This window comes from Mastacembelus armatus, chromosome 1, assembly GCF_900324485.2.
Source record: "Mastacembelus armatus chromosome 1, fMasArm1.2, whole genome shotgun sequence".
Taxonomy (NCBI): Eukaryota; Metazoa; Chordata; class Actinopteri; order Synbranchiformes; family Mastacembelidae; genus Mastacembelus; species Mastacembelus armatus.
In genome coordinates, this window is record NC_046633.1 from 4,996,660 (window position 1) to 5,022,671 (window position 26,012).

The 26,012-nt window shown below is 41.5% G+C and overlaps 1 protein-coding gene across 1 annotated transcript; it reads right to left on the minus strand.

The window, feature by feature from the left end:
- Window positions 1–1,201: 1,201 nt before the first annotated feature.
- On the minus strand, window positions 1,202–25,905 carry dchs2 (dachsous cadherin-related 2). The gene is made up of 20 exons (XM_026303720.1): window positions 24,178–25,905; window positions 21,736–21,927; window positions 21,396–21,627; window positions 20,034–20,270; window positions 17,516–18,556; window positions 17,232–17,419; window positions 16,951–17,050; window positions 16,717–16,874; window positions 15,311–16,154; window positions 14,671–14,910; window positions 11,737–11,871; window positions 9,095–9,304; window positions 8,029–8,889; window positions 7,833–7,946; window positions 7,088–7,299; window positions 6,841–6,992; window positions 6,015–6,145; window positions 5,598–5,884; window positions 5,295–5,436; window positions 1,202–3,810 (listed from the first exon to the last, which is right to left on the minus strand). The coding sequence occupies exons 1-20, from the start codon at window positions 25,903–25,905 to the stop codon at window positions 1,202–1,204; spliced, it is 9,813 nt and encodes a 3,270-aa protein (XP_026159505.1).
- Between the last annotated feature and the right edge of the window lie 107 nt (window positions 25,906–26,012).

The following is a 26,012-nucleotide window of genomic DNA, read 5'->3' on the forward strand; positions in this document are numbered from 1 at the left end:
GAAGAAAATGTACGGATGCTGAATTCCAAGTAATGTTATGACCCATCTCCAAGCAGACAAAGATTGGTTTCGAATCTGCTGATGAACATCCATCCTTCTATCCATCCACTATCTGTAACTCTTGTCCTACTGAAGGTCAGTGGGGGGTGACACTGGGCAAAAGATGAGGTACACTCTGGACAGGTTGCAAGTTTATCACTGGTGATTAACACTGACAACTTAATAACTACAATGAATTACAATTTAGTTTCATTTCATTCATTCATATTTGAATCATTGAACTTATGGTTGTGGGCAGTAATTCAGAGGCTGGGAATTGTAAGGAAGAGATTTGCAATCAATAATAGAACTGAAACCTGACAACACAATGCCACATGTGGCAACACTGTGCAATACTCATCAACTGATGAATTGATTTGATCACTGTAACCAATGTGAGCAGGCAGATTATCAAGATTCTTCTAAAGCCAAAACCACAGAGCGCAAAATGTAGGAAGTGTCTTTCAAACTGGCACCAATACAGATAAATGTGACAGAGGAAATACTGCCTCAGAACCAAGATATTTGCAAGACTGACAGCAAAGTTCCTTTCATTATATGATTTTATTGGCAGTTTACTGAAAGAATATACAAAAGATGAGGGAGGCCTGGATTCAAATCACTGGTATTTGTTTAATTCCTGGAAGACAGACTTAACCACATAACAATCTAGCCTTTATTTGTTTGTTAAAGTTAAAACAACATTGAGAAACTTCTTTTTAGAAGTGGCAACCAACTTTATAAAGTGTTTCATTTTCTGCAGATATAAACATGTTTACAATAAAACAATAATTAATTGTGGACTTGAACAGCTGCTCTTAATAAATGTGCTGCATTAGAAGAATAAAATGCATGACTGAGTTCAGGCTTTTCCAGATATTAGCTGTATTACAATAGTGAGTTATGAAATCAACCTTAATCTGAGCAGTTAAATACTATCTTCATATGACAATGGTGCCTGATATCACCCTCTTGAGTCCAAAGTCTCAAAGCCCATGAGTCAGAATCATAAAAATAGGGACAATAGCGGAAACAAGTCCAAGATTTTATTGTTGTCTGAAAGACTCATATGTTGTATTTTATAAATACAGTAGAATGCTGTCAAAGTAGAAGTAAAACCAAACTGTGCAGTGTCAACCATGATAAAGATCAATGTTCATGTTTACACCTGTATTTCTGCCTCCAACAGACTTGCCGTAAGGGGCCCTGCGTCAAGTCTGATACCCCCTACCCCGGTCTCAGAGACAACTGGTGAGGCACTGGGGGTCCTCATTGTGAGAGAAGAAAGTGATGGGGAGAAATTAGGTGTCATGGCTGAAGGTGTAAGACCTGTGTTCCTGGCTAAGGGGGAATATGCATATTTACGGAAAGAGGGCTTTCTGCACAGACTTGGCACACGCCCCGGCTTTCGTGGAGGTACAGTCCTGATGCCAGGCTGAGCCACTCCTGTTATAAGTGGCGGTGGATACATGAGACAGCTTGACTCTGCTGCTAAGTCCTCACGACCACCTTGGAACTCCTCATCAGGGAGCATCCCAATATCATTGAAGACAGAGGCCAGAGTCTGGAAGCGTGGCTCCCAGTCCAAAAGGTAGTCCCAGGTGTAACCGCCCTGCAGCTGTTCCTCCGCACACACCAGTGAAGTAAGAGAATCTGCAGAAGCTTGGGTTTCTGAGAGTGAAGCATATCCCTTTGTCCCTATGTTCTCCTCCAAATCCCTCACCCTAAGTATTGCAGGAAGTAGTCCCTCACCTCCTCCCTCCTCTTTGAAGTGGTGGAGGCTTTCTGTGCTAACCATCCCTGAGACCAAACATTTATTGACTGATAAAAGATGTGCTGGCCCTATATTGATAGAATGGCAGGAGATACTGTCTCCAGATAAGGCAGAGTCTGGAATTTCAGTGGTCTGGTTGTCTGTGTCGGATTGATCTCTTTTACGGCAGGGGTACTCATTAATCCACTTGATCTCTTGGTCCTCAGCTGTTTCACCTTCTGCTGATCCACGACCGCTCGAATGAGACTGATTGCATGAGTTTGATATGTCCCTCGTGGTCACCAAGATGCTGGGCCGTTTCATCTCCTGCAGAGAGATGGCATTTGGTGTTTGGCTATCGGATCTACCGAACGAGCCTGTGCCATGGTTCAAGGTTGCGGCAATGGCAGCAGCTTTTTTGATTGCAGCATCTTTGATCTTGTACCTGAACACCAAGCCCACAAAAATGACCAGGACAAGGAGGAACATAATTAGTGAGACACTCAAACTGAACATGTGTGCATCAAGAGGCAGTCCAGTAAGTGCCTCTGCTGAGCTGGAGATATTGACGAAAACCAAGCAAGTGGTAGTCCTGGAGCCCAATCTGGGACTACTTGCAGACACTACGAGTTCCACCATGTCCTCACTGGCATGGCCTCTTCTGCGGAAGACAGGGCCTGACACAAAGATGGCACCGATTGTTTTGTTTATTGAGAAAAATGGTGAGGAGTTTACGAGGGAATACTCTACCAGTCCATCTACACCTCCGTCGTGGTCCATCGCCATCACATAACCGACTACATCTCCAGGCTTGATGTTTTCTGGCAGGAGAAAGTGGTACTGCTTTTGGGTAAAGACAGGACTGAACTCATCCACTCCTTTGATGGTCACCTGCACTTTTACTGTAGCTGCTTTGTCGCCTTTGTCTCTGGCCTCCACTACGAAGCAGTACTCACTCTCACGTTCAAAGTCAAAGGTTTGCCTGGTGTGAATGTCGCCTGTTAGGGGGTCAATGGCAAAAGCCTCCTTCCTCTCAGGGCTGCCACTGCCATAGTCCATAAAACAGGAAGACAGAATTGAGTAGGTGAGCTGGCCGTAGGGCCCCAAGTCTTTGTCAACAGCATGTACCGAACAGGTGTGGGTAAATGCCGGGAGGTTCTCCAACACAGAACAGTTAATGGTAGGGAACATGAAGTATGGAGTGTTGTCATTTTCATCCAGCACTGTAATGAACACAACTGTAAAACCCACTTTACGTTCATCAGACGACTCACTGCCATCAGATGCTCTAACAGTGAGGGTGTACTTTGAGTCTTCCTCATAGTCAAGAGAGTGGTTGACAACCAAAAGGCCAGATTCCGAGTCGAGCTTGAGGTGACCTTTGCTATTCCCAGATATAATGTCATAGCGCAACAGGCCATTGGTTCCCAGGTCAGGATCCTGAGCGCTGACTTGGACCAGTCTGGTACCGACTTGGCTGTTTTCACTGACATGTGCATGATATTCTGGGTTAGAAAATACAGGGGCATTGTCATTGCAGTCTGTCACAGCCACTGTAATGACAGCAGTGCTATTCAACGGAGGGATTCCTCGATCAGACACACTCACTGTTAGTGCATAGCTCTCAGTGGTCTCTCTGTCTAAAGGGTTACACAGAACAACTTTTGCTACATTTTTCATCTGATTCTCAACTTGAATCATTTTTACTTCTAAACAGAATTTTTTCTGCTCATTTCCCCTGATTATGGTGTAATCCAAATAGCTATTTTCAGGGCTCCAGTCTTGGTCCTCTGCAGAAAGTGTCAGTAGGACTGTGTCTGTGGGCGTGTCCTCTGGGACAGTGAGGGTGTAGATGTCCTGGTGGAACAAAGGTGCATGGTCATTGGTGTCCAGAATCAGCACCTCTATGGAGGTGACAGTAGACCGCACAGGATCACCTCCATCTCTGGCCTCAACCAGAAGATGGATCAGGTTGCTGTTTGTGATGGCCTTTAGGGGCTTGTTAGTGAAAACAGACCCTGTAAGACAAATGTGCTGATGAGTACATGAATTTCTTTAGCAAAGGATCCAATAACTGTGTATTGTGGCAGCATTGAGAAATATTAGTAGCGTAGGGCTCTGCAGTCTTTGTACTTAAAATGATAAGACCATTTCGTTGACAAAATCCAATTTGGTAGTTTTTGCTCGGATTAGACAATGAGAACCTGAATGAGCAACATGTGACTGTTTTAAGCAAAAGCTCCGATCAATAAACTGTTCATTACCAGTTCTACCAGACAGAAAACATGGTAAACATAGTGGAGCAGTTAGCAGCTAAAGAGTCATGTATTTTCAATATTGGGTTTAGGTTCATCAGGTAACCAGAATCAGACACTAAATCAGTTGCCATAATACCTTTGAGCAATAATTGATCTGATTTCAGCTGATGGCCAAATGGCCAAAACACTAATTACTACAATCTACAACCAAGAGGGACTTCAGGAAGGACATGGCACCTGTTCTCATAAGTCCAAAACTATAAGACTCATTAGACTGGAGTTAACAGATGGTTTAGCAAATAAATAAATTGTTCCTAAATTTATTTCTCATCAGAATAAGAACTATAAAACTAGAACGATAAATCTTTACTGAGAATACACAAGAGTTAAATACAACTGTCATTAGACACTGCAGCGCATCTTTTCCTGTGTGAAAATTCTTCAACAAATTCCATGTGCAGACTATGACAGTAAATTTTCTCCTTGGTTGACATTAAAAGTCAACCAATAAATGTTTACCCATTCCGTGTATTAAGCTTCATTGCTTATTAACACACAGGTTTGAGAAGGATCACACCCCAAAAAGCACTATATTCAATTTCTGGATTCTATGTACAGAGCTTTATTCAACACTGATGCAAATTTTCCTTTCCAATAGTGCTCCTCACTGCAAAACCAGGAAAATACACTTCTGTAACATTCATAAATCAGTAATGGGTTGAAAGAGTGGCCAGTAGTGAAGTTTGCTGGTTTGGTTTCAGTTCTGTAGAATTTAGCTTCTTTTTTGGGTTGTGGATTTTAAAAGGGAGATAAGTGGACAGGTATAGCTCATCTAAAGCACTTAATCTCAGTGACTTCTAATTGCTTCTTTCTCCCCCTGTCCAAGGAACTCACCTGCACATCCAACATTAAAAAAAAAACTGAGCTTTTCATACACTAACAAGAAAAAAATGTTCTGTGCCGTTTTCTTTGGCATGTCCCTTTTTTCTCTATGCAAGAAAAACTGATTTTAATGGCGAGAATAAGGAATAAATGTAGAATTTAACCACCAGACAGTCATAAATCATGAAACTTGTAAAGACAATAATAATATCTTTTGCAGTAAAACTAGAGTGCATTTTGGGTGCAGTTTTTTCTCTGGTGACTGCTTAACCTTTTTCTTTATGGTTTCCAGTCAGTGAGACATGTATATCAGAGCTATCAGCTATCAGAGATGTCTTTTCCATCAGTTAAGCTGTTCTTACCATTGCCTGGCTGGATGGAAAAGCCTTGTAAAGGAGATGAAAGCAGTCTGTAGCTGATCTTGCCATTCAGCCCAGAGTCTCTGTCAGTGGCAGACACTGACACAACTAAAGTGTCTGCTGGGACCAGTTCTGACAACTCCACCTTTCAGAAAAAAGGCACAATTAGTTGCATTTTTACAACATGGGAATCTTTATTTAAAATAAGTTCTGAACATGTCTGCTTTGTTAGCCAGTTTCTTCACATTATTTTACAGTGACACGTACATATCACATTTTATTTATGGCTGTGTGTATAATAAATACCTGGTAGGAGACCTGGCTGAAGACTGGAGCATTGTCATTGATGTCAAGCACTTGAACTTTGACCTCTCCAGTGGTTTGGTGGAGAGAGTCAGATGCCCAGACTGTCAGAGTGTACTCTGTCTGCTCCTCATAGTCCAGGGCTCGGGTTAGAGTTATCACACCAGTATATCGGTCAATAGCAAAGGGAACATTGGTGCTACTGTTGTCTGAAAAGCTGTAGGTAATAGCTGAGCTCAGGTCCACATCATTTGCAGTAACCTGAGTGACCATGTATCCTGCAGGCAGATCTACAGAAAAACAGAAAACATCAAGATCAAATACAGAACATAAAGTAGAATCAAATTTCAGTCTTTTTCCACAACAACTGTTTATGTTCTGATGAGCAAGCAGTCGGGGAGCATTGGGGGCTGGTCTTACTCTCTGCTATAACCACAGGTTCCATGGAGGGGATGGCAGGGCTGTTGTCATTGACGTCCACCACCTGGACCCTGATGGTGACGGTGCTGCTAAGAGGAGGGTTCCCCCTGTCTGCTGCCTGAAGAACCAGCCTATAAAATGAAGGGAGCAAACAAATGGTGCCACTTAACACTAATCTTGGCAGGTTGGAAATTATTATTATAGTGTTTTCAGTGCTGTAACAGAGCATTTTAGGTATTTGGAGTTTCTGAGCACAGTTTAAAAATGTACAGAGCAGTTCACAGTTCTGACTGAATCTCAAGGATATTTAAGTTTGCAGTAGTTTGACTTTATCATCTTTTTTTCTTGTTAGACAGTATTATGAAAAAGAAGTTAGGCTTGCAGGAATATTTTTTAATACGTGAAAAGGTTTGTTCTCAAATTGACCACAGACAGAGTCAGCTTCCCTTTTGAATCCATTTAAACCCATACAGAGATATAACTCCCCTCTTCTAACAAAGACAAATTTATTTTACAACCTAACTACTACAGCTCCCATGTCTCCTGGGCAGTGTGCCACTAGGTTGTTAAATGCCAACAACATATATGCTGTTTCATAGAAGTTAAATTGATGGTGTTCAAAGTTTACAGTGCAGCAGTACATGCGCATTTAACTGAGAACATCACAGGAAATCCTTAGTAACATTTATCAGCTACTATGGAAGCTAGGGTGTGGTACTTCTTTCTCTGTTTAACAAGCAGATCTACTACTAAACACACAACTAATCAATCTTGAAATGACGTGTGCTATAAAAGAATAGTTAATTAAAGTGTGGGTCTGGCGTACTTGTATGAGGGAGTGATCTCGCGGTCCAGTAAAACATTGGTAGCAAGGATCCCGCGCACAGAGTCCAAAATGAATGCTTCATTGTGGTTACCAGACACAATGGAATATTCAACCTGCCCGTTCATCCCGCTGTCAGCATCAGATGCAAGCACCTGTTCAAAATATAGGAAGCTGGAAGTATTAAAGGGTCCCCTGTTATAACAATAATATATATGAAACATGCATGGCTCTCAATATCAGAGTATACCTGCATAATGTAGGTGTTGTGCACTTGCCCCTCCCAAACAGCTGTTCTATAGATGCTGTGTTCGAACAGTGGTAGATTGTCATTGATGTCCAGCAGGGTGATGGAAACCTTACAGTGAGCTGTCTGCAGCCCGTTGTCTGCCAACACCACCAGCTGGATCTGAGGGCTCACCTCAAAGTCCAGAGAGTTATCTTTCTGCACCCGGATCTCACCTGTAGGAAGCAAATACAGAAGCATAAGCTTCAAAACTACAAGACTTGGAGCAGGTGAAGGTTATTATATTTCTAGGTAAAACAATCAAAATCAATGGAAAGGAAAACACTTCTGATCTAGTAAAATGTGTAAACAGGAGCACTTTTTAAGTTTAAATTCTTGTGGTCACCCTACAAAAGGACTAGTTTTGTAGGGTGACCACAAGAATTTAAACTTAAAAAGTGCTCCTCCATGTTTGCTGGGCTAAAACATGATACAATCAGGCAGACAACAATCATAACTCAAGCAAATCCTTGTTTATAAACAGCCAGATGGACCAGATAAGTTTAAATACCAATTAAGGTTTATTTTCTGGATATTTTAGTGGAAAATAAAATGGATGAGTGAAAGATTTTGTTCTGTTAGCATAACTTAACTGATGAAAGCATGCATGACATTCCTGCAAAAACAAGAATTCCTTCTGCTAATCATAACCAGTAGGACAGGCAACAAAAGCAATGTTTTTGTTTGCAACAATTCATATGGTTCTCACCTGTGTGACGGTTAATGGAGAAAATGTGATTCTCGTTACCACTGAATATGGTGTAGGTTATTCTTTGTCGGCTCTTGGTTTGGTCACTGGCCTCCACTTTTGCAATCCAAGTGCCTTCACAAAGATAAAGTGAAATGTTGATGAGGCCTTTAATAGTATAAGTGAAAACAGGAGCAACGGAAGTGGTAAATCCTACCAGCTCTACTGTTCTCCTTAAGCGTAGCGTTGTATACTTTGTTTGTGAACTGTAGTCCTTCATGCTCCCCCTTCAGATGGATAAACAACAGACAGGTGGAGGTCAGAGCAGGACGCCCTCGGTCTGAAACCACAACGTGCAGCTTCCTTCCAGAGAAACCTGCTCTCATTCGTCTCCCCAGAGAAATGTCCCCTGACTCGCTGTTGATGTCAAACAAGTTTTCTTCATCAGACAACATGAAGTGTATAGTCCCATTCTCACCCTGGTCCCGATCTGTTGCTGTCACAGTGGTAATTATCTGGTTTGGTAGAGTCCTCATGGAAACCCATGCATTAATGGGATTCTGGTCACAGACTGGGACGTTGTCATTCACATCCTCCACCTGTATGGTCACAGATGCCATAGAGCTCAGTGGTCCTTGAGAGCAGCCATCAGTCGCCACAGCCTTGAGAGTGTACTGAGCCCGATGCTCTCTGTCCAGAGTCCTGGTGGTGCGGATCACTCCAGTGAAAGCATCCACAGAGAAGACTCCGTGGCTGATGTCTTCTGTCAGGGAGTAGGTTATGACCCCGTTGGATCCCTCATCAGGATCAAAGGCGTTAACCTGCACGACCTCAGCTCCGGCAGGCAGGCCCTCGCTGATGGAGGCATGGTAGCTTTTACGGGTGAAAGCTGGGATGTTATCGTTCTGGTCCAGCAGCACCAGCTGGAGCTGGGTGGAGGAGCTGAGTGGGGTGGGGCCATAGTCACGGGCCTGAATGGTGATTGTGTAATTCTGCCTTTCCTCGCGGTCAAGGACCTGCGTAGTGCTGAGAACACCTGTGTGACTGTTGATGGTGAAGAGACCCCTGTAATCCTCACCTAAAGACAACCAGAGATGTAGTGTCAACCAAACATAAAGGATAATTCCACTTTATTATCACTTAAGTCATACTTCTGACGATTTTCCATCATTTCTATTGCTCATGACAACAATCTCATTTGTTCTCAGATGTAAATAATGAACTTATTTTATTTTTTTGAAACAGCTTGATAGAAATAAAAAACACTACTCTATGTTGCTTACCCACTATAGAGTAGTGTATGGTTCCATTTTCTCTGTGATCTGGATCAGAGGCCTGAGCATTGTGGATGACCCCAGGAGGCAGGTTTTCTGGCAGGCTGATCTGGAAGGATGACTGCATGAACTCTGGCGGGTTGTCATTGTCATCCAGCACAGAGCACAGCACTGTGGTTGTGCCAGAAAGAGGCTGAGTGCCGCTGTCACGAGCCTGGACTGAGAACGGGAATCAAAAGGAATTGACACTTCATTCCCACTGTAGAAACCGCTGGTGTGGTTTTGGTAAACTTAAATTCTAATTGTTACGTAACATCAGTAATTCAATCTTTTCTTTCTTTGGAAATAAACTACATTCTCCTACAGTTTGCAAAGCATCAGGGTTCTCATTATAAGCAACAGTTTCTATAAATATGTGTTTTTTTAAAACTAGGAACATATACAGGAAAGTGTTCGGGTGAGAGACGGTCATGACAAGCAAAAACGTCTAAGAGAAAACAGCGATGCAGCTTTGTGAGGTTGACCTTAAACACAGTGCTGCTTTGAGCCAACATCAGAATGCTAACATGCTCACACTGAGAACGACAACATGCTGATGTTCAGCGGGTATAATGTTTCTCATATTCACCATCTTAGCAATGAAAAGAAACTGAAAGTCAGTAATGTCACAAAGCTGGTGAGCTGAAGGATTCACCCTCTCAGGGATATGACTGTGTGTTCTAAATATTATGGCATCCAACAGCTGCTGAGATATTTCAGACTGGACTGAAGTGGTGGATCCACTGATTGACATGCCTACATTGCTATTCCTAGAGCCATGTTCTAGAGATAGCAGGGTAAAAATAAAAACAGGTATTGTTAAACAGCTCAAAGGGACCACAGACTAATATCACAGCTCTTTCAACTCAATTGTACTGTATGCAATGAAACCATAGTTAATATATGTAGCCGAGTAGGAAACTTGACGATGTTGCTCAAAACGCAGCAATAAGTCAGTGTTACTGGCTGTGTTTCTGCTGACCAAAGGCTGAAGTCAGATTAGGTTTGTGATAGCAGTACAGTCTGAAAAAACCCCAAACCTGTCAACATAAAGTATACTGCAACAACTTTTAACACATTCTGAAAAGAACTTGGCTTTTTTTCCCCCAATTCTTTAGCAGCCATAGAAAAGTGTCTGCATTTATTTCAGCATGTCCCAAAAAGCCCTGTGTTATTTTGGCAAAACTTCAAGACATTCAGGCTTTCCTGCAATTATATTTTGTTATTATATTTAATTATTACACTTACACTGCTGACTGTACAAATATTATGACAAAACATCTGAAAGCAGTTTATCACTAAACATTGCTGAATAGTTTGAATGTAATTACCGCGTATGCCCATGAGAGTGAAAGCAAAAACTTCAAAAGGCTGAGAGTGCAGCAGTGCAGTCAGAAGATTTAGCTGTAATGTACCTCAGTCCTTTAAAATCGACTGTTTCCTTTACATAAACCAACCTGCTGAATAATGTTGCTTTCACACAGAAAGCAGACCTTGAATACTTTATGACTTTGGCTGTGACAAGAGAGAAGGTAGAGAATCAGAAACAGGGGTGAAGAATGAGAGAAATGTTTGTGTTTAATAGACTTTATATATATATATATATATATATATATATATATATATATATATATATATATATTTTTTTTTTAGCTTTTTAAATGTTACATATTTTTATAACCCTTCAGTACGAGGACTCAGCCAAGAATTGAATTAAATGTGTAGCCAAGCGGGAACATTGTGTGAAGACAAAAAGTCACAGGCTTTTCAACAGTTGGCCGTGACTCTGCTAAATTTCTTTATTGTCACACTGAGGTGATTTCATTAAAGAGACATTTTTATCCAACGTTTTCTTAAGAAATCTGGACCACATTGATGAAACAGGTCAATGCAAATGAGTCCAACTGGTGATTATTAGTAATTTGCTCCAGCCTGTTGTCTGCTCTGCTGTCCAGTGGTGAGTTTCCCCTGCTCAAACATCAGCAATGGATTGGGACTGAGTGGTCTGTTTGCCACTACTTCCCCAGCTTTTTCCCATCACAACACATTGTTCCGAATAATTACTGCCAGCTGAATGTACGACGCAATCAATCAGTTAGTCACTTGAGCTGAATCACACAGATGTGACACATCTCATTCTGTTATCGGTGTAGACGACAGTTTAAACTACTGCCTTACTCATTTTGTCATTCCCTTACTTATTGGCTCAGTACGACATGAAAACATAATCTGGTCCTCACCAGAACCAAGAAAAGAACTTCACACACACGAATGTTTTCTAATAATGACACTGCAATATATCACAAACAAATAAGCAGCTGCCTTCCAACATTTTGCACAACTGTATAACAGGAAACAAGTGAAAAACATGACAACCACCCATGTCGGAGTTATCACCTTCTGAGCATTACTGGCCCTAAAGGCATGTTGACATTATAATATTAGAAACTATTATATAAAACTCACCACACAGCAGTGAGGGTGTACACACCAGAGCTGTTTGTGAACACAGCCTTACTGTGCTGCTTTGTTTCGTCAGCGTTTCGAAGGTGTAATGAGTTTGAAATGTGTTTATGTGTGAAAGCCAGCGTGTGCTTGATCATGTGTCGTACCTCTGAGGGTATAATGTTGCTGCTGCTCTCTGTCCAGGTAGGAGGTGGTGGTGATTAAACCGGTGTAAGGGTTGATGCTGAAGAACTCGTAACCGGGGCCCGGCAACAGACTGTACCACACCACAGCGTTCTCCTCTGAGGGATGGACATAGAAGCATAATGTGAACACTGCTACAGTGTCTAAAACCAATTTTCATTGTAAAGGCACTGAGGTAAATGACTAAAATTAAGCAGAAAAAGTGATGGTCCCCTTATTATTGTGATACCCATAAGACCTAATGCTTATACTGGATAGTGACAATTCTGTGAAATAATTGCTTTCATTTGGACTTTACTGAAGTTTTGCTTTATTCCTGATAGCCTCCTCCTATCGTGATTATAACAGCTAAACCAACGTTACAATATTCATTTTATTAATAAAGACTGATCTCAGAATTTATTTCAGTCCAAAGGTTCAGTTTAGCACCTCATCAGTTGAGCTGACATTTTTGGCTGCTTCTATTTCAGACAGGCCTTATCTGATTGCCTAATTGAAAACAGAACCATGGGGCATAAATCACAAGCGTCACCTTTAAAAACGGACCGAGGACCAAAAACCTTTTTCTCAGGCCTGTGTTGTGTTAGTTTGGCCCTGCTGCTGACAGATCTCAGGGTTCTCCTATTAGCCACACATCAACCTAAAGTTAGAGTTAGCCTTAAAATTGCCCAGCAGCTGCAGAATAACGCTCAAATTTTATACTAATCTCAGTATGAGGGGATTTCCACTGAAACTGCAGAGTTAATAAATTAAGAGAGCATGTTTACCTGTTCTCGACAATGAATAGATGCTATGTTCACAGATATAATGTGACAACTCAAGTGTTTTGCGGTGTGCTTAAAAAAATAAAAAGGAAAAAGTAAAAAAATATCTAGATCATGGAGTCATTAAGGTAGTTCTTACTGTCTCTGGTTTTCAGTGGAACTATAGCACAAATATTCCCTGGTAATAGAAACATTTTAGTAATGTACTCTGTGGATGTATGTTTTTTTTGGAGATAAGTGAGAAAATATGTTTTTTGGTACTGCTCTAACTGGGCTGACTCCTGATTCATTAAAGAGGTGTTTTATTAGTCAATGAGATGCGTTGAGGGACCATGCAGAGATGCCAAGATTCTCCACGGAGAGATTTAGAAGATCTTAAAGTTATGAAACATTTGAATGACGTGATATTTTTGCGAGGTTTACATTTTAGACATAATTCATAGCATTTAATTACAACTATAATCCATTTATGTGCATCACCTGATTATTTGTCTGCCATTCATTATTGATTAGGTTACTAATTCTGTTCACATTGCATTTTCATTTAATGGCTATTATGGCAGGTACACAAAATAGATCGACTTTTTGTGTGTCAGTGTGTCTTCCACACATCGTGTGAAAAAGTAGTGTCTGCTCTGGAGATGAATAACGTTGTCTAATTTAACCTTAGTATGTGCTTTACTTTTTGATGCAATAAAAATGATTTCATAACATCACAACAGCAAACTCTTTATAACTCTTATTCAGCAAATAAAAGATTTGAGAGTGTTTCAGCAAGAAAGACTAATAATAATAAATAATCAAAAAGATCCAAATTAGCATGGCTAACTGCTAAATGTCTTTATGATAAAGCTGATGTGGTGAAGTTTGAAGAATAAGTAGATAATGGAAGTGTAGGACAACACAACTAATCTTTAGAAATCCCTCCAAATATATAAACAGTTGCTCATCAAAGTGAAACTCAGGGCGCAGAGTAACACAAAGGTTAGCTGTCACACTCACTGATGTTGTACATCTCGTCTGACTGAATCCAACACATGGAAACTGGATATAGAGACCAACACAGGCACAAAACAATGGTCATCTTTGGGCAGCATTAGGGGGAAACCAGCATAAATGATAATCGAATAAGACTGGTGGGAGAGTAGTCCGAGCTGCCAGACAAGGTGATTTGAGGAGACAGATGAAAACAGGGCTCCTATTGGCACAGATGGTTTGGATTAAGGAAATCATCATGAGACAGGACCTTCCAAATCTCCCAGAGGAGCTGTGTGCTTGCTGTTTTTGGACAATTCTCACCCCCAAGAATGTTAGTTCACATCAAACCCCCCCCCGTACAGATCCTCCTGCCACATGTCCTCCACTTCAAGTATTTAAAATGACTCGTACTGTCAACATGACGAGACGAAAAGGGATTTAGGAGGCCCTGTGCACAACGTGTTAAAATAAACTGGACTGATGTGCAGATTTGTGAATATGATTAGGGGTCAGATGAATGAAATTTGCTGGGATGTATGGGGAAAGTAACACATGAAAAAGACATACATGGAACAACACACATGGATATAGAGCAAGGGTTGGTTTCAATGAAACTGCTAACGGAGTGAAACAAAACAGACGATAACTTTGTTTTACTCAAACATGGAGAGTGAGTTCCTGCTCAAACTGTATTTTGTCATGTTGTGCTATCTCTTAAGTTTAACAATTATACTACTGCTTGAACAGAACTATCATTAACTCTTTTTAACATTTAATTCTTCAAGTATATTTAAAACATATATAAGGTTTAAAGCCACTGGAAAGAAATTTAATTTTAGGTATTTTTTTAGAATATATAGTACGATTACCTAGTAATACTTTATTTTTATGCAGCTCTATTAAATGTATACAGACTTAATGTTCTGATGTTGATAGGTTTTATAGACATATGCCAGTGCTGCCATCTAGGTACCTTGGAGTATACTGCAATCTTAACTTCCACTGAATGATTGTTTCAGGCTAAAGTTGAATATTACTAGATGCAAACTGCAGCTCAGATAATCATTTCCAAATATTACAAATCAGTAAATTGCCACTTACTGATGAATAAATATACAAACCCCAAACAATGATAAGAAAGGTAATAAGGATTACCTGAATCCTTATCGGTGGCAGAGACCCTGACCACTGGCTCTCCGGGGTCTCTGTTCTCTGTCACACTGGCATTGTAGATGCTCTGACTGAAAACAGGTGGTTGGTCATTCACATCCCCCACTTCTATCGTCAGAGTCTGGGTAGAGGAGAGCGAGGGCAGGCCGTGGTCCACCGCACGGACAGTCAGACGGTGGAGACGCTGCGTCTCGTAGTCCAGAGGCGCTGAGAGAAACAACAGGCCTAAAGAAGATGGCAGAAAGTAAATAAAAAATTGTGTTTGTTTTATTTTACAATTTCATTTATCTGGTTTTACGTTTACTGTAAATGATTAGTTATATCATTATAGTCTCTCAGGCTGTTATTTGAAGGGATGACTTTGTAGAATTTGATGATGATAATGTGCCAGTAAATTAATTAACTACACGATATATATATTATGCTAATATTGGTGGTTCCCTATAATCAGGCTCCATGAGGTTCAGTAAGACTTGGAGCAGACAAAGCACAAGTTGCTGCTAATGTCCTATTGAGCTTTACTGATACTACAGTGAACAGGAGTTTTAATTTGACAAAACTAAATATTACTTAAATATCAGGACATGGCAGGACATAGCATTACACCATCCTGTAAAAATCTTACCCGTTTTCTCCTCCAGTGTGAAAAATCCTTTCTTGTTTCCAGCTATGATGACATAGGAGACAACACCATTTTCACCCTGATCTCCATCTATAGCCACAAAATGATGCAGCAGACTCCCAGGTTCAGCGTCCTCCATCACCTGAACTGTGTCCGCTGATATAAACACGGGGCGGTTATCGTTCACATCCAGCAGGAAGACCAGAGCTGTCACTGACGTGTGTCTACGCTCGTCCTTCCTCTTCGCCTCATCAGTGGCTGTTACAGTGAAGGCGAAGCTGGGGGTGGTCTCATGGTCTAAAGGTGCTGCTACAGTCAGACTCCCTGTGTGAGGGTTGATCTGGAAGGGAAATCGTGAAAAAGACCCACTGAGTTCAGGGTCAAAGGTCAGAGTGTAACGGAGGGCACTGTTAGAAAAAGTCCCATCAGCATCTCTGGCATGAAAAGCAAACGCCAGCGATCCGACCGTGGCGTCCTCTCTCAGACCAAATGTGACCAGTTTATCAGGGAACCAGGGTGTGTGGTCATTTACATCCTCCACCATCACCCTGACCAGTACAGACACGTTCACTCCAGGAGCAAAGCCAGCGTCTTCAGCGTGAACCATAAGGAGGTACTGCGTGGCAGACTCGTAGTCCAGCGCCTGGTTGATGTAAATGTCACCAGAAGAGCTATCGATGCCAAAGTGAACGCTCCCGTCACCCTCAGAGATCGAATAGTGGAACTTCCCTTTATCTGAAACACTGGCAGAGCCGATAACAGTCACCAGTTGTGTGTCTTCTCTTACTATAAAGCGCCTCACAATTGGCTGGTCACTGTGGCCATACAGAGCCTCTGCTCCATGAACCTGCAAGTGAAATGCAAATATTATAATATTGTTTATTTGCACAATACCACACAAAGTTCACAGCAAGCCTTTAACAAATCAAAGGTTGAATGTATGGTTTTACTTGTTTTGTAACGACCTCTGGGAGGAATACACTAAATTATTGGCAATTCAGTCCAGATCCTAGGACCTTGCTAAGAAAGTCTGAATAAAGCATTTGGAGTTCTTGAAAATCAGGTAAACACGGAAGGCAGGCAGTTTTTTCTGTTGCATAGGCTGAATAAGCCAGAGCTTGATTTGGAAGACAACGACATACTGTGTGGTCCCTCCATCCTATAATAAACAAAAGTGTATAAGTAAATATACACTATCTATTGATTGATCAAGATATATAGATATAGGTACAGATATAATTAACCTTTTTGCAATTTCATATCTTCTGTAGATTCCCAAGCTAAACTGCTGTAGGTTGGAGGACGATCATTCAACAATTCAAGAGTCAAATTTGACAAATTTAACATTCATATAGCAGAAATGTTGTTTAACACCAGAATCACAATGTTCAGTGCAGTAACACTCATACCTGTGCATGAATAACTGCAGTGTTCTCCTGAGGTGCGGCTCCGCCGTCCTTGGCGGTTACTTTAAGAGTGTAGTACGGTTTAATATTCTGGGTGAAAAGCTCTGTTGTCCTGATGTCTCCACTTTGACTGTCGATCTCAAAGTGCCCAACATCTTCTCCTAAATCAATTAAGAAAAGTAAAAGGTTGGTGATTTGCACAAAAATAATGATATGAAAAAAATATGAAGAACTCACCTGTGACCAGTGAGAAGGTAACTGTTCCATTTTCTCCTGCATCTAAATCTTTGGCAAACATGTTTATTACCAAGGCGCCTGTTGGTAAACCTGACCATATCTGTAATAGAACGGAACATGTACATTATGAAATTACACTGGCTATCAACATGTCAACGACCATCAACTACAGTCTTTAAAGATACAATACAGGATCTACAGGCTATACAACAACTCCCACAATGAAGCCAGTGATGATGTGGTTATAGTGTCTGCATCAAAAACAGTAGATTTATTCGTACTTGCACACTGAGCTCTTTGCTGGCAGGCAGGTGCGTAAACTGTGGTGCGTTGTCATTAACATCAGTGACCAGGATGTGAACGGTTGCCGTGGCATTGAGACGTGGGTGACCCTGATCTGTAACCATCACCTTCAGGCTGTGCTGGCTGTGCTGCTCCCGGTCCAGTGCCACCCAGTTAATGATTTCACCTGGATGGGTGCAGAGAAAGATAAATGTATAGATACACAGCTACACAGTGAAGCACAATATGACCTTAAGATGAAATCAACAGAATTACTTTTTACCTGTTTTAGCATTAATGCGAAAGAACTTTCCATCTGAGAGCAGGATGTAGGACAGCTGGGCATTTTTCCCATGATCCTTATCGATGGCCTTTACTGATCCCACCAGGCCCTGAGGTGACGGCCCCTCTGACACGGTGAAGTAGTAAACCTCACTGCTGAACACTGGGGCATTGTCATTGATGTCCAGGACCAGCACTATCACTGTGGCAGTAGCTGTGGCAGTAGCTGTGGCGTTAGCCAGCGAGGCTTCACTGGCTGTGGCCAACACTCGAAAACGATACATTGATTCTGATTCATAGTCAAGGTTTTGGGACAGATATAACCATCCTGTGTTTGGGTGAACCCGAAATGGAGCTGGAGGAAACCCAGCTTCTGCCTCCAAAGAGTAAGTGAGGCCTGAGTTTGACACGTGAGCTCCTCGGCTCCAGTGCGCTCTCACCTGGATGACCCGAGAGTCTTTCCGGTATCCCTCCCCTATCTCCACCTGGTACACCAAAGTCTCGAAGGCCAGGCTGTCTTCTGCAAATGTGTTGTCTACGTTGACTGTGAGGGTCAGTGTGGAACTCAGTGGAAGTTCTCCATCATCTTTAGCCACGATTTCCAGACTGTACTTCTGCTGATGATCCACCTGTAAACTCTGGTTTAGAGTAACTGTTCCAAGGTGGGGGTCAACAACAAAGGTGCCATTTCTGCTACTTTTCAGGTAATACTGCACCTTCCCATTAGCACCACTATCATAGTCGTGTGCATGAGCGATGAACAACACTGTGCCTGGTGGGGTGTTTTGGGACACTGTGATGCTGTCGCTGAGTTTGGGGAATACAGGAGCGTTGTCGTTAACATCGGCTATAGTGATGTTGACCTGGGTGGTGCTGTAAACAGGAGAGGTGTCAGTGTAGGACTGAAGAACCAACAGGGCATATGGCTGTGACTCGTGGTCCAGAGGTTTGATGTTGCTGATGTGGCCGGACTTCGAATGAACAGAAAACAAACCCTGTGGGTCTCCAGATGAGATTCGGTAGGATACAGATTCTGTAGAGTCTGTGGGGGTGAAGAAAAGGGCAGATGAAGAAAAAAAAATATGGGAAAAAATCAAAAAGAAAAACTTAAAATAAGGCAAAATGTAACTGCAAATTTTTTTAATCTAATATAGTTAAGGTTTGTAAAATTCCTGCTTGTATAAGTGGTGTTTAAAATCCAGCAAAATTAACAAGTTACACACACGCGCACACACACACACACACACACACACACACACACACACACACACACACACACACACACACACACACACACACACACACACACACACACACACACACACACACACACACTCACGCACAAAATGGATCAGTTTAATACTGAATAACAATCATACTGTATGTTAATCCTTTGTAAAGCAAGAATAACAAGCCCAGACATTTTGGCTCAAGTATTGTCAGAGCTGCATAATAAACTATTCTATTTGCAGCTCAACACTAAAAACATATAGCACACACACAGTAAGCAACACTAAGTAAATACAGTACAGGTCAGAAAATCCTATTAATCTCCTGCAAGTGTTGAGAGCACTTCAACAGTAAAGCACAAACCACTGAAACAAACAGATTAACAGTGACTGAGCCCTGTCAAACAGGCCCAGCTCTGTAGTTTCGGCTTTAAATTGAAGCTTTAATCTGTTCATTTATTAGACAACCTTAAACGACTGTCTAGTGTTATATAGAGGTTTAACAGCTGTCGGGGCTCAGTGGACTTAGTACTTAGTAGTAACAAGTGGACAATGAAGGGATTATCCTGAAAAACTGGGGCGCTAGGAGACCCTCCACCAAGAGGAGACCAGTCTCACTTAGTTTAGATCAAACCAAACATTACAGAGCACATGTTGCTGCATCTCCTTCAACATAAATCCTATTTGTATTCATGATACGTCACGTATTTCTCACTTTTAACTGCAACTCCACCAGATAAACACACACTAATTTTATTAATAGGATCATAACAATAGATATCTTTACCACTAAGAAAAACATGTTGAAATATTTTACAACAGCATTAGATTTGATAGGTACAGTACATTGACACAATACACTGTGCAAGTGTCTCTGACCCTTTATCATCTGCCGGCTGTTTATGTGGCTAAGAAGGATTAAAGATTAAAGTGCAGCCTTCCTCTTTCATGTCTGGAACCAGACCTGAGCAGTGACAATGATCACAGTTGTTTTTGTCACAATCATTGGTCATTGTAGTGAGAAATGCTCTGATTTCCCTCATTACTTTATTTCACTATTTAGGTTAAACTAGGGGACATGTAAAGACATACAAGTAAATAATTAAGGTCCATTTGTTTACCTTCCTCCTATATATATCTCCATCAGCCGTATGACTTGCACTGAATGTGTTAAAAGTAGTTTTTAATGTTCATCTCAATGGTTTATTTTTTACACTCATTTAGCTGAAGTTTGACTCATCACACAATTCAAAGTAATTTTGGTGCCTTCAGCTCTTAGCACACACTGACCTGCTGGGTTTACTGCCTCCACTGTCCCCACAGAGGTCCCTGGGGGTGCATCCTCGGACACTGTAAAGATGTAACGTGACCTCTGGAAAACAGCTGGAGCCTGAGCGCTACGCAAAACATTAACAGTGACCTCAGCAGGCCTGGCGGATGCCACACCCTCACCGTCCTGTGCTGTTATTAAGAGCTTCACACTGGCTGCACCCAGGTGGGTCAGAGGGGAGGTCAGGGTGAGCATTCCTAAGAGACAGAAATCATTTCCAAGTTTTAGTTTTTAGCTTCATTTTCCAGGCCTATCTTTTGTCTTTCTTTTCTTTTAGGTGATTAGGTTTCTCTTAGGTCTCATTGAGACCAGCTGATCGACAACAACGTTTATCCACAATGATTTTGAATGATTCACCATTTAACCATTTATCACTTCTCAAGCAACAGTGACAACTTTTCTCTGGTTCAGGTTCTCAAGTGGGAGAATTTGTGGATTATGTTTGTTTCATGTCAATGGAGAACAATTCATTTTTAGGGTGTTCTCAACAAAACAAGCAACTCAGATGCATGAACACAGATTTTGAAAAACGACAGTGATATTTTCCAATTCTTCTAAAATGAACTTTAAATCCATTTTGTTTAGGGGCAAATGTGTGGCAGGTTGCAGGCTCAGGAATGAACTCAATAGATCAACACTGGCTGATGCTTATTTAGTTGGGACTTGCATTAATGTTGCAGCAAACTCAGGCTTAAAAATGTTTACCTACCTTTCAGAAAACACTGTGGCACATTAAATCTTAGCCGACACATGGGGATATAAAGCTTTGGGCTTTTTGCACCTCCCCTGCTGAGCTGTGACACTGGCAATCATATCATGGGGACTTACACAAAGTAGTTGTTTATCCCTGACTCCTAGGACTGCCAGTCACACAAGTTACTTAAAGACTAGTGAGTGGAAATATGTGAGAAGTCACTAATGCTTTGAGAAGTCATCCAAACACAGTTCAGAATACCAGCCCATTTATGGTATGTAGTGTTTGCAGTTGATTTGGTTATGACAGGTTTGCTGGCATTGGTGTTGTCTAACATTTCACAAAACACAACAGATAAGAAAACAGCTGAGAAAAAAATGCAAGACACGTAATGTTTTACTCCCCATGTTCACCAGACTTAGACAAATAAGTTAAACTCAAGAAAACAACACTGCTTGAATTTAAAGGCACGGATGATTTATGGATCTCAGGCACTGTGCAAATGGCTTTATTCTAAGTGCATATATCTCCACTTGACTGTGCTACATGTGGTTTGCCATTGGTATTTTTCTATTTGAAAAATAGTCTCAATCTTTAGTCTCTACCTACATTTCTCAGTTCTGCCTACCTGACTGTTGATCCATTGTAAACAAACTGGACATGTCTCCAGGAAGGATATCGTAGGTGATATGTCCAAACCTGCCAGAATCTTGGTCTGTAGCGATAACGTTGAGGATTTCTGTGCCAGGCTGTGTGTGGCTGCTGATGCTCATGGTGTACTGGTCAGGGTTAAACACTGGAGTGTTATCATTGAGGTCTTCTATCTCAATGTGCACGTAGGTTTGAGCGCTCAGGCCTCCCTGCAGGTTAAAAAGATAGATGAGAAGGAATGTTCTTATTGAAATAAATATATGAGATTTAAAAGCTGCAGTTTGTGAATGAATTACTCTTAACTAAAGCCCACTCACTGGATCTTCAGCTTTGATCAGAATATCGTGGACTGTCTGTCCTGTATCCCGATCAATATCCTGAGAGACGCACAGCTCTCCAGTCTGTGGGTGGATCTGGAAAAGGGGGTGTTTGTCCTGCTTATCGAAGCCATCGGACAGAGAGTAGAGCAGTGTGCCGAAATCAGGGCTGTCTGCATCTGTGGCAACAACCTACAGTAAAAAGAAAAGGAAGACAGATTTATGAAGCTCCTAAGGAATTAAAGAAAGAATAATGAAAAAATATGGAAAGTGTGATACATCCTCTTCCAGTAATAGCATAAAAACATTGACCCCCAAAAGCAGTGGTAAAAAACAGCAACACCCGTTGTTGCCAAAAAGAAAATTTAAAAAAAAAAAAAAAAAACCTTTTATATGCTTAATGTAATTTTATTTGTGTACAGATGTTTGCTCTTGTTAACGATGGGGGGTTTTTTTTGGCTTTGGAAAACTGGGAAATTCTAGTGGTGCTACTTCTGTTATGGTCATTATTTGTGTGATAGGTGACTTTGAATGACTATTCACTTCTAAAACTAGCTGCCAATTCACTTCCTGTTAAGTAATATAATTTACATAATTTCAGCTTTGTATCTGTAAGTCTGTGGATTAGTTAGTTTGACACACATATTCTGCTGCCTACTACACACTAACACATTAACATCAGCGTGTTTTGTCTGTCTGATTAAAAAAAAGTAGTTAAGTTTTAGTATTTGTTTGCAGTATTTTTGCACTGTACATCACTGGTAAGTGTATATCTATCATTAACAGGAGGGCCACACTAGAGCAGCATCACCTGTCAATGTTAAGACTGGACCTTTACAGTAACTATGAAGCTTAATACCAGTCAGAGAAGATCAACATAATAAAAGCATAAAAATCCCCACAATCAAAGGGGGAAGGAGTATCAGTGTAATAGAAAACACTAAACAGGCAAACTACAGAAGAAAACCACACCTCACAACTGACAGAGCTCCTTTCATGTCTGAATGTGCTCGTGACAACAGACACATTTTATAGAGAGCGTGGTCATAAAGATGGTTTCAACTGACACTTCATCTTCAGAGGACATTTTAGAGACATGGGTCAAAGTCTGTAACACACCCACATCTGGAAATGTGCAGGTTCTTATGTGTGACTCATCTGATCTATACATACTAAACAAGTATCTGGGTCCATGAGTCAGTGTTAACAGAGTTGGATCAGGTTTTCTTCAAGGTTGCCTTGTCTTCTTAATAATATTACTACTAATAAAAAACGACTGTACAGTTGTTATTGCTGATTTCTTTACTTTTATTGTTGAAGTTATTAATCAATAATAACAATTGCTTTATTTTTTTTGTTTTTGGAGAAGAAATGCTAAAGATTTAATGGATCCCACATACACTGGACATATTTGGGTTTTGAACTGTTGACAGACAAGAGAAGCAACATAAATCTTTGAGCTCAAGGAAACTGAAGGGCCTTTGTCACTATTTCTGGACATTTCATAGTTTAATCCTAAGCTTTCACATCTTAATCATTATGAAAGTCACAAAAAAGGTGAAAACTTTGGTCACTTCTTCTGACTCTCACAAGAGCATGTCTCTATTTTCTCTTTCTGTGTCAACATAGAGCTAACACTGAAGTGCTGACGCAAAACAACACACACTCCACCAAAAACACAATTGCTCATCATTTCTCTTCAGTTATTTAAATTCCAAACACTTATGTTTACAGAGGTATGTGATATAGCTTCTTTCATAGTGGGCTTCAGCTTGTGCCAGGCTACAGGAGTGTGGTACCAGGCATCACATCTGTCATGTCAAAACCTCAATGCTGAACTGGAGAGGGTGTGTGTTCTTAGGAGGAACACTGTTGGCTTTGTGCAAACAGAATGAAGGACACTTTTGTCTTAGAAGCCGTAAGACGCAAGACAGCAAGCATGAGATGCTAAATGGTGATAGCAGACATTTCTTAAAACGATCTGCTTTGCACTTTTCCAGTCAGACCATACTAGTGGATGTATGACTGACAGAACAATGGAAGTGAAGGTAACCATGGACCTGCCTGTGTTGCACAGCAGCCAAATCCAATGTTCTTGAGTCATAAAAAGTCCATTTAAAACACTCAACAGCAACATTTCTTACTGGTTACTCTCCATGTAGAAGACTTAAGACTGACTGTGTTAAAAGGTTTAAATTCATATGTCTGGATGTTTTTAGGGAAATAATGTGGCTTCAGATTTTAAGATCCTCACCAAAGTTACTGCATGCCATTCTGTTTCTCTCTAAAGCCTACCCTCTAATAAAGGACGGAAAATGGCCCAAAAGTGAAAAATAAAAAGTACAACTATCTACAAAGGTAGATACCATTAAAGGAATGAAAACATATAGTTTTTGTGATTTGGGTGAACTATCATTTAAGGCAAAATATTTTTCAACATACTTGTAAAAAGCAGCTTCCGATGGCGCTGTGCTCCGGAATGGACACGTTGTACAGCTGCTGCTGAAACATGGGCTCATTGTCGTTTATATCCTCCACCAGCACAGTGACTGTTGCTGTGGATGACAGAGCTGGATCCCCTCCGTCCACTGCCACCACCAGGAACCACACCTCTGTATGTGTCTCTCTGTCCAGAGCTGCAGCTGTGGTGACCAGCCCCGACTCTGGGTCAATGCTGATCAGGCTGCCCTGGCTGGACTTGAGGATGGAGTATCTGATATCTGAGTTAATACCTTCATCTGCATCTCGGGCCTGCATCTGGATGAGAAAACTGCCCAGAGGAGCATCCTCTGAGATGCTTAAAATGTACACGTCCTTTTTAAATACTGGGTGGCAGTCATTGGTGTCAGACACCCTCAGGAGGAAAACTACCTCGCTACTCAGAGGAGGGTTCCCAAGATCTGATGCTTGCACCTTCAACTCATATAGGTCCTTTTCTTCCCTGTCAAGCTCTGCATTAACACACAAAGCATAGAGGAACTCATCTGTCTGCTTCAAGTCAAACTTCCCATCACCTCCCTCAAGCATGACGGTGACCCTCTCTTCAAAGTCTGGGTCTGACACTGAAATACGGGCGACATAGTCTCCAATCGCTGCTTCCTCTGACACCACCGCATCTCCTGTCTCACTGAGAAACAGCATGCTAATGCTGGGACTGTTATCATTGATATTAAGCACTTTTACAACCACAAATGTGCTGCTGTACTCAGGCTGAGCCCCGTTGTCTCTGGCAGTAATGATCAGCTCGTGAAAAGCCTGAATCTCAAAATCCAGCTGCTTGTTGAGGTAAACCACCCCACTGGTTTCGTTAATGGAGAAAAACTCATTTGGGTCACTCTGCCGCCTGTTGATCTCATAACTGATTCGGCCATTGTTGTCCTGGTCGAGGTCAGTGGCGTGCACCTGACACACAGCAGACATCATTGGAGCATGTTCTGGCACTAAGGCGTGATATTCAGTCTGGTTAAACACAGGTGGGTTGTCGTTCTCATCAAGAACATGGATGTTCACGTGAAGAGTCCCCGTCCTGGCTGGGATCCCGCCATCGAAGGCCTCAATGGTCAGAGAGTAGAAGTCCTGTGTTTCTCTATCTAGTTTGGTACTGAGGATGAGATCCAGGCTCATGTGGTTGTCTGATCCACTGCGATAATCCAGGTGGAATAATTTGCCCATCTCACTCTCTGTGATCCTGTATCCCTGGGTACCAAACTCACCCTCATCCCGGTCCTTAGCACCTTCAAGTTTAAAACGACTCCCTGGGGGACTTAGTTCTGATATTTCCAAGTCGGCCTCTTCTGAGGGAAACACAGGTGAATGATCATTGACATCTTTGACTTCAATTTTCACTTTTATCATCTCACCCGTCAGAGTGGCTGCTACAAATTCATATCTATCTCTGGTCTCTCTGTCAAGGACCACAGCTGTGGAGATGATCCCCGTGTCTGCGTCTATTTCCAAGTCTCTAAATACATAAGAGTCTCTGCTCTCCGAGATGAAGAATCCAGTACTTGGCCTGCTTAACCCTGCACCCAGATCTCCAACGATGGTTTTAGCGGGCAAACCCTCTTTAACAGACAGCGTCAGGTTGAACACCTGTCCGAGCGACTGCGCGCAAAGTAGGGACAGGACGAGAGTCTGAAGGAGCAAAGCTGAAGCATTTTTGTGACCCATTCCTCTTTTACACGTCGCTTTGAGCTTTACTGCGAGAGTCAGTCAGGCTACATATTTCCGTGGCAAACTCACATTCCGCGTTCACTTTTTAAAGCACCTTTCCAAAT